Raw genomic sequence first — 13,437 nt, 5'->3', positions numbered from 1 at the left:
CAGCTTCCATTTGGGGTACAATGATTCATCAACATCACCTATTACAGAGATCTGTTGACAAGATTGAGCTAGCTGATGTATAATGAGTTTCCTAACTCCAAGTAAAGAATGACCTTGCACATTGTTTTTAATGCAAGTTAAACGCACATAAACAGGCGTGACATTAAAGATCATCTTGTTCCAACTGAAACAATAGCAATATGCATTTTTACTTGTGTTTCAAGTTAAGTAAATCATATATTTTCAACGCCTCTCTGATAGGCATTTTAAACTGCGTTAAAATACATTTCAAATACATTTCAAATTCCAGTGGGCATGAAGTCTAATCTTCTTATAGTCGACTCCAAAAGAAAGAAAAAAAAAAAGGAACATTTACCATTATAATGTTATGTATGTTACATTGCAGTTTGTTTTTGTAAGTGACAAACAATATTAGTTATACTGTTCTATGGGGCAGGTTAAATATTGGTTTTAGAATGCAGCCTTTATTCCTCAAAAAGAACTCAGCTAAAACTGTTTTAGCTCAAGAAATGTCCTCGGCAATTTCTAGTCAAAAGCTGAAGTGAAGAGGATTTTTGTTACATTTTATAATTTCATACTTGACTAGTCGCTCTGATGTGAATCCAAAAAAATAAAAGCAAGGACTCATAAATATAATTGATCCAGTGTTTCACACATTGACAGCCATTGTCTGTTTGAGCAGTGTTTACATCTTGTTAGAGGTTGGAATCGGTTCACTGTCATGGGTGCAAAGCCTTTTATCCTTACAGCTGAGGGGAAAAAAATATGATTAAAGTAAAAATTCCAGAGAAACCTGAAATTGTGTGTGAACTGTTACTGTTGATTCATACAGAATTACCCCAATTTATCAACATGACAGCAAAGCCAGCGTTGAGTAAACGCAGGAAGAAAGTCTTCTTCTTTGGCAGTGTTAAAGCTCGGGGAACACTTCTGGAAGTGTCTTCATATGCCGTATGTTTTAGGATATAAATGTGAATATTACATGTGATCATGGAAGTATCATTATGTAGATAGCTCATTTGGCCATTATGCTTTGCTTTTCATTAATAAGTACACTGAAATAATTTCACTTATTACCTATTTCTTTATATTATGCATTTTCATTATTGCTTGGTGCTATATTTCAGATTTGCCCGCGCTTTTATATTACGTTGTTGTTTTTTCTTTCTTCAAGCACATTAAAACTCATGCAGTGAATCTGAGTAATGGCAAGTGTTTTTATATCCTTTTATTGCCATTTCTTCTCTCTGAACTCCCACTGGTTCCTGTTAGCTAAACTATAAGTACCTTTCTGTTAATTTATGAAAATTATTGTTGATAGCACATTATCACTGATCTGTGTGGCACTTCTAGCATGTTAGAAACAAAGGTCCAAGCTACATAAAACACATCAAAATTCATTAATGTGGTATTGATTATTCTTTGGATAATTAATTTTATTGCAGACCCTTGAAAGAGATAATGAGCTTCAAAGGGCAAAGGCAAAGGAAAATGAAGAAAAGTTCCTGGCGCTCCAGAGTGAGCATGAAACGGCTTTCAGAACATGGGAAAAGCAGGTTAGATAGCTTATTGCACGAGGCTATTGTGTTTAATTTAGTCTGTTAGTAATAATCGGGAACATTCCGGGCTAAGGGCCCGATTCAGAGATGGACGCTAAAGCGATCGCAGCTGCGATTTAGCGTGGACCGCAGCTTGCGAAAATATGCTAATACTTCCAAAACTTACCCAAGCATAGGTACGCCCGCTGCTGCATTCCCATCTGCATTCGACGTTGCTTACCAGCGTAAATATCGGTAACCTCGACCAGCCATGCAGCCCTTGCGGCAGGTCTGATTTGTCTCAAATACAGCGGCTCTCCTGACATACAGAGAGCTCTCATGCTACGTAGGAGATCGCAACGGATAATTTATGCACGGACATGGAACGGCTTTTAAACAGCTAGACACCTGTGTGTTTTTCTAACCTCCCCCAAATGCTAACTACCTGTCGTTATCTTTGCGAATGAGTTCTCTTGTGCATGCAGAATCACAAGACAACCTCTGTGCATGCGCAGTGCGACATTTGTGCATGCGCAATAGCACAAAAAAAAAAACGCTTGTTCTGCGTATAAATCTCCATTGCGTACATCTCTGAATAAGGCCCTAAATTTGTAAGGGAAAAAAATAAGGTTTCTTAAAAGATAATTTAGTAAAATGACTATTTTTATGACCAAGGTTCACAGATAATTCACTGGTAAGACTCATTACACGTCGCAACGTTCACAGACCCACAGTGCTTCTTCGCATACGCTTCTGTCATTCGCAGTCTTTGGAAACAACCATAAGACTAAAGCCGCACCTAGTATTGCTGATTGGCAGGTTATGCAGAAAATGGATTAAGGCGAAAACAGTAAAAATGTCACAACTGACGAGGTTGGACTAATTACAACAGGCCAACCTTTCACCATTCTCTGAACACTCCCTTTATTCAGTTCCACATTTATTTTTTATCTCCTAACATGCTTCATATCTAAATCATGAGCACAAAGGGCCAGGGTGACCACCTGTGCCACTTTTGTGTGTTTCAAGTTATTATATTTGGTTGAGGTGCTCTTAGAAATGTGTTTTCCTGCAGAAGCTGCAAAGTGCATCCCATTATAAGGACCAGACCCGATCTCAGGAACCTAAGCGGTGGCAGAGAACTCTAATTGAGTCCTACAACGACGCAGGCTACACCCCTTTAAATATGCTGTTTTCATCCCAATATCTCATTTAAATATTCCAGTTGTGCAAAAAATTTTATCATTTCGGCACTTTGGTGCAAACTGGTTACACACTAATGCACCTAATCTGCACTTAGCAAGAAACTCTCGTCATCTGCCCAACTAATATCATTGTTCTGTGCGTTCTTTTACATCAGCACAGATGGCACCACACTGGCCTACAAATGCATGTGCGTCCCTGTAAAAGTGGGTGCAATCGCCCAAAAGTATGGGAATTATTTCACAAGAGAGCATTTTGTGTTCAAGAATCCACTTTTGTGATTTTGAAAAGCTTCCACACTGCGTGCATGGGAGCAAACGCATGTATTCACCAGTGCTCAGAGTTGTACGCATCTAGCAGTGTGCCTGCTCTCTATCCGTGTGTTTGGTGTGCTACTAGTCATCATCATTATCAGTCTCTTGTACCAGCATATACTTGGTGCAATAGATACGCTTCCAAACAGGCATATTTATGCTTACATTCAGCTCTGCTCAGCCCGTAGTGACATTGACACACCCTCCATTAACTTAGCCTATGTGAGAACGTCCCATCACAGGCCAGCATCTTCAATTGTAATTGTAGATGTGATTGGTGTTCACACCTTTTGAGAAAGTCACGTGAGCCTGACGAAATGTGCGCTAAGGGCTCCACTACCTACCTGTCCCACACGCCGGAGAACCAGATTGTTTTCACCCTGACTTTCTAAGCCTTCTGCAGCCGTCAGAGAGAGAGCTGCACAGCACAGAATCAGAGGACGCTCGGACGGACTGAGGACCTCATTCAGAGTCGATCGTAAGTGGCCGCTCGGTCGTACGCATCCGATGTTTCCAAACCACGCATGGTATGGTTAGTTGTGCGCATGTGCATACGAGACCTTGCGGTCCAAAATGCTGTCGATCGTACGGCTTACGAGCAGGAAGTGGCTTCCGAGAGTTGATTGGCATGAAAGGCCGTTTGTGGGTGGTGACGGGGGTGGTGTTCTAAAAACGCAGGCGTTCCTCACCATTTTCAGGGCGTTTTAGGGGCGTACATAAATTACCTGCTACAACCGACATAGAAGGCCGGAAGTAGTAAAACGTCACTCTGCGAGCAGGTTCGAGGCCTGGCTGATCGTACAGCTTAAGGTTGGGTAAGTGCTCTCTCAAACCCCAGAGTACAATCGATACTATCGAATGTTACTGATGTTCGAGTGATGTTTCTATTTTGAGCCACACAATGCAAGCAGCTAATAATTGTTTGTTGTAGCTAATAACACTGCTAATTGGCATGTAATTGATTCAGCTGCGTTTGCATTAGCGAATAATAAGAATAAATATATTTCATGGGGATGGCTTATTCTTTGCGTTTTTTTGGTAATTTTTGGAGTAATTTGCCACAACACAAGCGGCCGCAACCATCAGAAGAAAATTAACATACAGCGACTGACAATGACTGACAACGATTGACTTGATCGCTAGCTGCTATCACTCGTTAGCTAGAGGAGGTGCATTGTTCACGTATGGGCGTCACTTTGGTTACGACCGACCGGCCATGCGATCATTTCCTTTTTCAGTTTTGCGTTCGTTAGGCGTATGACCGAGCGGCCGCTTACGACCAACTCTGAATGAGGTCCTGACTACCTACTTGTGCTTAGCCCTCGGGCCCTCCTCCTTGCCACAGCAAGAGTCTGGCCATTTGCTGCAATTTACCAATACCGGGATTACACGGAGGAACTGTGAGTTATCGGCTACCCGTCACAACCTATTAATGGGGCTTTGATATCTCCCACACTGTTACAGATTAATGAGTTAACACCACCTATACTTAAACACGGAATATCATGCATTAACATCATTGCCTTGGCTGGTGTCACAATACTTTATTAGCAGGTGAAACTGGTTCATGGGTGTTTAATACAGGAATAAGAAATATCCCTGTTTTAGCAGATCGCTGCATTTCTATTTGCTCTAACTCCTTTATTGTGGTTGATTTACTTAAAGACTTACATCGGACACTCCCTTCTTTTTTTCTCAAGTCCATTGGAATAGACCACAGGTTCTCAATCTCGGTCCTCAGGACCCCAAACAGTACATGTTTTCCAGGTCTCCTCACAGAATTCAGAAAAAAAAAAGAGATTTACCCCCCCAGCAACTGCAGCAAAAATAATACTTAAATCCTACATGATAATAGAGATTTAGAGGTATTAGTTACACACATTTGCAAATATATGAATAAGCGCCAGGCCAATCGTCAAGGCTCCTCTATACTGGCGTCCCTAATATTAAGGGGCTCACGTCCGAGAAGCAAGGCACCCCAAAAAAATTCCAGCCAAAGCCATCCCCAGGGCATCACACAAAAAAGGTGATAGTGAAGTATAAAGAAAAGATGTGTAAAGATAAATCAATAAGTGTTAATGAAATGATAAAGAATTAAAATGACATAAATAATGTACAAACAAATAGAGAAGTGATAAAAGTATTCTATGTGAATTAAGTGGTGAAGCCATGAGAAAGGCCCAGTCAGAACCCCCCCGGGGGCCCCACTCCCAAATGTTCACCCCAAAATAATTATTGCTACATAATGGTAGCACCCACTTTGGGTCATATAATTACAATTGATGTACTACATGATAACAGTACATATATAAGCTGAGAGCTAACTTACCTTGGAGGTACCCCAAAAAACCTCCACATGGCACTATAAGCATCAGCACCTCTTCCTAATGCTGACTGCCTTCATGCCTCTCCAAACTTGCAAAAAAAATGGTAGTTGTGTGTAACTAATACCTCTAAATCTCTACTATCATCTAGGATTTAAATATTGTTTTTGCTGCAGTGTGCTGGGGGGTAAATCTCTTTTTTTTCTGTGTTCAGAGTAAACCCCGCCCTTTACAAGCACCTGTGTTATGCAATTAAGCTGATCTGAGCAACTTCTCTATTTGTTTGTACATTATTTATGTCATTTTAATTCTTTATCATTTCATTAACACTTATTGATTTATTTTTACACATCTTTTCTTTATACTTCACTATCACCTTTTTCCCTTTTTCGTGTGATGCCCTGGGGATGGCCCTTGGCTGGAATTTTTTTGGGTGCCTTGCTTCTCGGACGTGAGCCCCTTAATATTAGGGATGCCAGTATAGAGGAGCCTTGACGATTGGCCTGGCGCTTATTCATATATTTGCAAATGTGTGTAACTAATACCTCTAAATCTCTATTATCATGTAGGATTTAAGTATTGTTTTTGCTGCAGTGTGCTGGGGGGTAAATCTCTTTTTTTATCTGTGTTCAGAGTAAACCCCGCCCTTTACAAGCACCTGTGTTATGCAATTAAGCTGATCTGAGCAACTACCATTTTTTTTGCTCCTCACAGAATTGCAAGTGAGATAACTAGCACCACCTGTGGATCTTTTAAAATGTCAGTGAGTAATGAGTACACCTGTGCACCTGCTGGGTGACCTGGAAAATGTGCACTGTGTGAGGACAGAGTTTGAGAACCACTGGAATAGACTATTCCTGATTTACAGTATATGTGCATTACCTTTGCGACTACCTATTAATAACTAGATACTTTTTTTGCTATTGTGTATAACTGAGCCAGTTTTTGTATCCAAACAGTATATGCTTTTTAGAATTGCTAATTATTAAATTGTATGTATGAGAAAACTACGGTACATGCTAATTTCCACTGCGCAGGTCTTCTGTTTTTTTTTCTTTTTTTTGCATCTTTCCTTAGAACCTCCACAGTTGGTTCTCTCAGACCTGCAGCAAACGGAATTTAGATTTTATTAATTGTGCTATTTCATTAAGGTTTGAAAGTGCCTTGTCTATTGGTATTCAATACCTCCCAACATGACCCTCTCCAGGAGGGACACAATGCTCTGGTCCTGGACTTCCCTGGTAAGAGGCGGGGCTGCAGCACAGTTCAAAATTCAATTAGGGGAGCCACACCAACTTCATTTCACACACTGCCAAACATCACTGGCTGGGACTCACTGGCAGTTGGTGTGACTCACCTATTTGAATTTTGGACTGTACTGCAGCCCCGCCTCTGGAACCACCACCAATCATAAGTTACCAGGGAAGTCCAGGACCAGAGCATTGTGTCCCTCCTGGAGAGGGTCATGTTGGGAGGTATGGTATTGTGTTCCTGGGAGGTGACTGGGAGGTGGCTAGTATTACATGGAAAAATGCTTCATTCAGTGGGTGTGTTAACGGAATGTTGCGGGCGTGTCAATGCAAGTGCCTGCTTTCACAGACTCACAGCCACAAGCATAGGAGGCCGTGGCCAGACAGAGACACTGCACCTGCCATAGGGCTGTTGCAGTTTGATGGTGTGATCAATTAGCAATTAGGGCATATAAGTACGCACCAATCAGTATTACAGAGCGCACGGACGCCAAAAGTGGGCATCTCAGACCTTCGGCTGCATGACTGTACACAAGGGAAGAAGTCCGTAGGGGCATTTGCATAAAGTCGTTGATGGGTGACCGGCAATAGACGCTGCTGCGTGCGCTTTTTCGCGCGTCTCAGAATCAGGGCTAAGATGTTTTTGCTAAAAACTGGTATTGTTGACATTTTTTTTTTTTTTTTTCAATTGACTTAAAACTTTTTGGAATTTGAGCCATAAATGATATTTACAAAAGTGTAAAACATGCAGGAACACAGTCTCCGCAAATGTGGCTATTTGTTTGCTCGCCCAGGTACCGGTTTGGAAACGACCTTTTTCAATATAAAAAAAACAGTTGTTGTCAGTGCTATTACAAATTATTTTATATATTGATCAAAATATTAAATCTTCCAGCCCAACATCCAGGGTCCTCAATTTTCGCACGAACATCTAAAGTATATGTTAAAAACACTGGAATGCAGTTAACCTCTATTGCCCTCTATGGCATGTAACAATGGTCCATTTATAAACCACACCCAAGTGGCCTTAAATAGCATGGATGGACAAAAGCTAAGACAACATTAGACAATATTTAGAAACCAAATTGAAAACCCATTAAATTAAACCCATGGGGGCTAAAACATAATTGAACATAAACACAGCTTTTTGTCCCAAAAAGTGTTGCACTATGCATGCATACCAGATGACCAAGTCACATGTAGCACTTCCGTCCCTAGACCAAAGTGGGCTGACATGGGGGGTGGGATGGGGCATATAGATTAGGCTAAGTACATTATGAGCATGTTCATACAAGTGTGTCCCATGCTAGTACCAAACAGATGCTCTTGTGGGTGCTCAACCCCTGGTGCAAGTTGTGAAATGTGATGGTGACAGCCATTGGCCACATCTGGTTGACTTAATGTATCGAAATCTCTCCCTAGTTGTGATATTATCATAATGATGCTGCAATTTATTTCCAAGATTACAGGGTAATGAGCGAATGATTCGCTGTACTAAAACATGTTTCCTAGCTAGCTTGGAAAGAGGATTTTTACTTATATATTTATTGTGGCGCACTTAAAAAAATTGAATTTTGTATTTTTGCCTTGTTCAACCACAAGCCATTCTCCCCCACATCCCTCCTCACTTCCTGTTCGTACAGCCAATGCATCACAAGGAATGGGATTGAAGTCCCGACAGCTGTTTCCCGACAGGATCAAGATCCCGACAGAGGCAGGTAAGTACCCTAACCCTCCCTTAGTGGTGCCTAACCCTAACATCCTCCCCTAGTGCCTAACTATAACCTACCCCCGGGGGTGCCTAACCCTAACCCCCACTTACCGCTCCCTAAACCTAACCCTTCCGGGGGGGTGCCCCCTAGGGCTGCCTTACCTTAATCTCCCCCTGCCAACCCTAACCCAGCTAGACTCCCTAATCCTAACCCCCCCGGCGGCTAACGCTAAGGGCGCCCGGACTCTCGTTCGGGATGTCGTCCTCGGCGTCAAGATTATTATAGGCTTCGGTATTTCAACGCCTATCATAAATCACAATACCCCTGCCCGCAAGTCACTCTGCCCCACCTCACCTGGGGAGTACGGGTAAAAAGAGAGAGATAAGGAACGTGGGGTGTCATGATTGGTGTCTGTGAGTTACCTGTCTCAGGTGGTGATCGGGTTTCAACGGAGGCCGGCATGACTGGAATCACAGATAATGTAAATAGCTCTATTTACAAGACTTGGGTAGCAGTGAAAACTGCCTTTGATGATAAATGACAGGAACTGGAGGAACTGGACTGGAACCGGCAGGAAGACTTGTTGAATTGAACTGATGAACTGAGAACTTGACTCTGGACTGGAACAACGTGGACTGAACTGATGAACTTGGAACGGGAACTTGACTCTGGACTGGAACAACGTGGACTGAACTGATGAGCTTGGAACTTGACTCTGGACTGGAACAACGTGGACTGAACTGATGAGCTTGGAACTTGACTCTGGACTGGAACAATGTGGACAATGGCTGGTTTCAGGAAGGATTGGGTAGGTTTGGGAATTTTAGGTTCAGGGAGGGAATAGGTAGGTAACAGGGGCAGGAGTTGATCCACAGCAGGAAGCAAGGCAGGGTAACACGATGCAGGTTTACAGAGTGCCAGGGACCAACCATGAGTAGGATTAGCAGCAGAGCACAGGCCAGGTATTGCTGTAACAGGACGTCTGGATGCCAGGTATTACTGTAGCAGGTTTTCGGGATGCAGCAGAGGTTGCTGTCAGCAGGCTTACTGGATTGCCAGGTTTGGCTGTAACAGGTTTTCTGGAAGCTCCAGAGATTGCTGTAGCAGGTTTCAGGGACAGACTTGAATGCATGAACCATACACCACGGGAAGACGAGATGTTCAGGCCCAGAATGCTATCAGGAGAGGATATATATACCATGGGTCTGGCAGCAATTGGTGGATACGGACAGGTGGTCTGGTAGTAGCATTCTGAGTGGTGGAAGGCACAACATGCAGAGGGAGTATTCATCTCTGCAGCTCTGAGAATCAGAACCACACCTGTGATTCCAATCAGGGCTAGCAGTGCTCACAGACAGAGGAGAGGCCAGGTGCAATAATCAGAGCAAATCCTCCAGGCAAATTACACACACAGCTCCATGGGGAAGCTGACAGGGGTAAGTCCCAAGGCAAAAAGGTGACAACTAGACAGGGTCGTGACAGTACCCCCCTCTTTATGGGTGGACTCCGGACACCAAAACAAAAACTTTCTTCAGACATCTTCCCAATTCTCAATTTCTTGGGATACTTGGAGTGGAAAGTCTACAAAGGAGATAGTTCAAGACCTTCGCCGATTCTTCTTCTTGCTGCGAGAACGTTTTGTGCCAACCAACGGACCAGGAATCTTTGGTAACTCCTGTGGAAATATGTGGCTGGGAAGGACAGGATCAGAATTTTGGGAGGAACAGTAGCAGAAAGGGGACAAGGAGGTGTGTGCACAAGTCATGTTCTGGGTTACAGATTCAAAAGTACTGCTCTCTTGGAATGCCTGGAATTCGGCACGCTGGCCCTTGAAAACTTGACCTTGTTCAGATTTCAGAGGAGTGGAGGACGAATTCTTGGTAGCACAAACAGAGTGCTTGGACAATATTTTGGAACTGAGAACTTCGCTAGAATTTTGGTTTACAGGGTAAGGACCAAATTCTTTGACAACAGCTTCACTGAAAGTCTTTATATTTTGAAGCATTGGATCTTTGGAGTTGTAAATAGGGGCAACCCAGTCCCAAGCTTTACCTTGAAAAGATGAGATAACAAACTCTACAATATTAGTAGACTTGACTCCACATGGCAGGGAAGAATTCATCATACCGAAGAATTGTTTCAATAAAGCATAGTATTGAGTTAAGTCCCCATCAAAATAAATGCATGGTGAAGTATCTGACGAATCCTGTGTGTTCAAGGATTGTGGAGCACTTTCAGGTGCCTGGCAGGAGGAAATTTGAGGATGCTCCGATTGATGAGGAGTCGAAATAACTGAAGCTGACCGATGTTCGGAATTCGGACCAATTGATGGAACTGGAAGGAGAGCTGGGGAGCTAGAGACAGTAGCATCAACAATCAAAGCTGAGAACAGACTACAGAGATTGTCATCTTCTGGAACAATATATGCAGGAGACGGTGAACAGGAACCATAATCAGATTTTGTAGCACAAGACACTTCTCCCTGATAACAGGAACTTGAGACCCCCTCCTGGGGTGCGAGACTTGAGACCCCCTCCTGGGGCGCGAGACTTGAGACCCCCTCCTGGGGTATGAGACTTGAAGCCCCCTCCTGGGGTACGAGACTTGAAGCCCCCTCCTGGGGTACGAGACTTGAAGCCCCCTCCTGGGGTACGAGACTTGAAGCCCCCTCCTGGGGTACGAGACTTGAAACCCCCTCCTGGGGTACGAGACTTGAAACCCCTCCTGGGGCTGCTGACTGGAGTCCCCTGCTGGGACGGGCAGAATCCGGGCTGGGACCGGAACGGGCAGAATCCGGGCTGGGACCGGAACGGGCAGAATCCGGGCTGGGACCGGAACGGGCAGAATCCGGGCTGGGACCGGAACGGGCAGAATCCGGGATGGGACCGGAACGGGCAGAATCCGGGCAGGGACCGGAACAGGCTGCGAGATTTGAAACCCCTTCCTGGGGTACGAGACTTGAGACCCCTCCTGGGGCTGCTGACTGGCGTCCCCTGCTGGGACAAGCAGAATCCGGGCTTGGGCCGGAACGGGCAGAATCCGGGCTGGAGCCGGAACAGGCACTGAGACGTTGACACTTGGAACCACTGCTGGAGTTGCAAAGGAAACAGTCTTTAATGAAGTGGTCAGAACTCCCACAATAGAGACAGAGCTGTAAATCTTTGCGCCGCTGGCGTTCGGCCACAGAGAGCTTGGGGCGTGGGTAACTACGATGTCTGACAGTACTTGGTTCAGAAGAATCCTTTTTTCTTAGGGATTCCAAGGCAGAGGTTTTAGTCGAGACAGAGGCAGCTCTAAGAAATTCAGGAATTATCTGAAAAATTTGGCTGAGTAGAGCCTGAAGCTGTTCCAGCAGTCGATGGAAGGTAGTTAGGGGTTCAGGTAAGGTTTGGGTAACTTCTAGCCGGTTATTCAGGATTTGCAAAAGCTGTAGCACTTGATGCTGTACAGCCTCCTGTGAATCCAAACGGGTGACCAGGTTACGGAAAGCATCTAGTCCCTTAATAGGTGCTTGATCCGCCACCATCGTTGGGCCTGAACATTCTGTCATGATTGGTGTCTGTGAGTTACCTGTCTCAGGTGGTGATCGGGTTTCAACGGAGGCCGGCATGACTGGAATCACAGATAATGTAAATAGCTCTATTTACAAGACTTGGGTAGCAGTGAAAACTGCCTTTGATGATAAATGACAGGAACTGGAGGAACCGGACTGGAACCGGCAGGAAGACTTGTTGAATTGAACTGATGAACTGAGAACTTGACTCTGGACTGGAACAACGTGGACTGAACTGATGAACTTGGAACGGGAACTTGACTCTGGACTGGAACAACGTGGACTGAACTGATGAGCTTGGAACTTGACTCTGGACTGGAACAATGTGGACAATGGCTGAAGGGAAGTCAGGTAATGCTGAGACGAGGGCTGAACAGGGTAATCTGGAATTACTATGACAAAGGCTAGAACTCAGGTGCAGGCTGGCTTGGATAATTGGAAATAACAGGTTTCAGGAAGGATTGGGTAGGTTTGGGAATTTTAGGTTCAGGGAGGGAATAGGTAGGTAACAGGGGCAGGAGTTGATCCACAGCAGGAAGTAAGGCAGGGTAACACGATGCAGGTTTACAGAGTGCCAGGGACCAACCATGAGTAGGATTAGCAGCAGAGCACAGGCCAGGTATTGCTGTAACAGGACGTCTGGATGCCAGGTATTACTGTAGCAGGTTTTCGGGATGCAGCAGAGGTTGCTGTCAGCAGGCTTACTGGATTGCCAGGTTTGGCTGTAACAGGTTTTCTGGAAGCTCCAGGGATTGCTGTAGCAGGTTTCAGGGACAGACTTGAATGCATGAACCATACACCACGGGAAGACGAGATGTTCAGGCCCAGAATGCTATCAGGAGAGGATTTATATACCATGGGTCTGGCAGCAATTGGTGGATACGGACAGGTGGTCTGGTAGTAGCATTGTGAGTGGTGGAAGGCACAACATGCAGAGGGAGTATTCATCTCTGCAGCTCTGAGAATCAGAACCACACCTGTGATTCCAATCAGGGCTAGCAGTGCTCACAGACACAGGAGAGGCCAGGTGCAATAATCAGAGCAAATCCTCCAGGCAAATTACACACACAGCTCCATGGGGAAGCTGACAGGGGTAAGTCCCAAGGCAAAAAGGTGACAACTAGACAGGGTCGTGACAGGGGGAATGGGGAGATCCAGATATGGGAAAAAGCAGGAGGAGAGAGACACAGATATGAGAAAAGGGGGGCAGACATTGGAAGGGGGGATGCAGACAAAGGGGAAATAAATGGCAATGTTGGTATCAGCTAGCAGCCTGGTGTGCACGCTCACTACCCTGGTGTGCACGCTCACTACCTTGCTCACTACCCTGAGCAGCCACAGCAAGAAAAGGATATGCAGGATAGAGAGGAGGAGGAGGAGGAGAAAAGATGGAGGGGAGAAAGTAGGAGACAGATAATGCCATAAGAAAAGTGCAGGTCCCGTTCGTTTATGTTTGTGTTCTTTTAATTTGTTATTTTTATTGTTATTTGTTTATTATTTTCTTAAATGCAATTATGTACTG

At 44.5% G+C, this 13,437-nt stretch overlaps 1 protein-coding gene across 1 annotated transcript in view; it reads left to right on the top strand.

The window, feature by feature from the left end:
- The window catches only part of CCDC73 (coiled-coil domain containing 73), a 150,477-nt gene that overhangs the window by 100,349 nt on the left and 36,691 nt on the right, over window positions 1–13,437 (top strand). Inside the window, exon 13 of the mRNA XM_088470438.1 lies at window positions 1,467–1,577. Coding sequence (XP_088326564.1) covers window positions 1,467–1,577 — 111 coding nt within the window. The remainder of the gene's footprint in view (window positions 1–1,466; window positions 1,578–13,437) is intronic.

The sequence above is a fragment of the Taudactylus pleione genome, unplaced genomic scaffold, assembly GCF_031769625.1.
Source record: "Taudactylus pleione unplaced genomic scaffold, aTauple2 ptg000100l, whole genome shotgun sequence".
NCBI lineage: Eukaryota > Metazoa > Chordata > Amphibia > Anura > Myobatrachidae > Taudactylus > Taudactylus pleione.
This window is presented reverse-complemented; position numbering and strand designations above follow the sequence as displayed.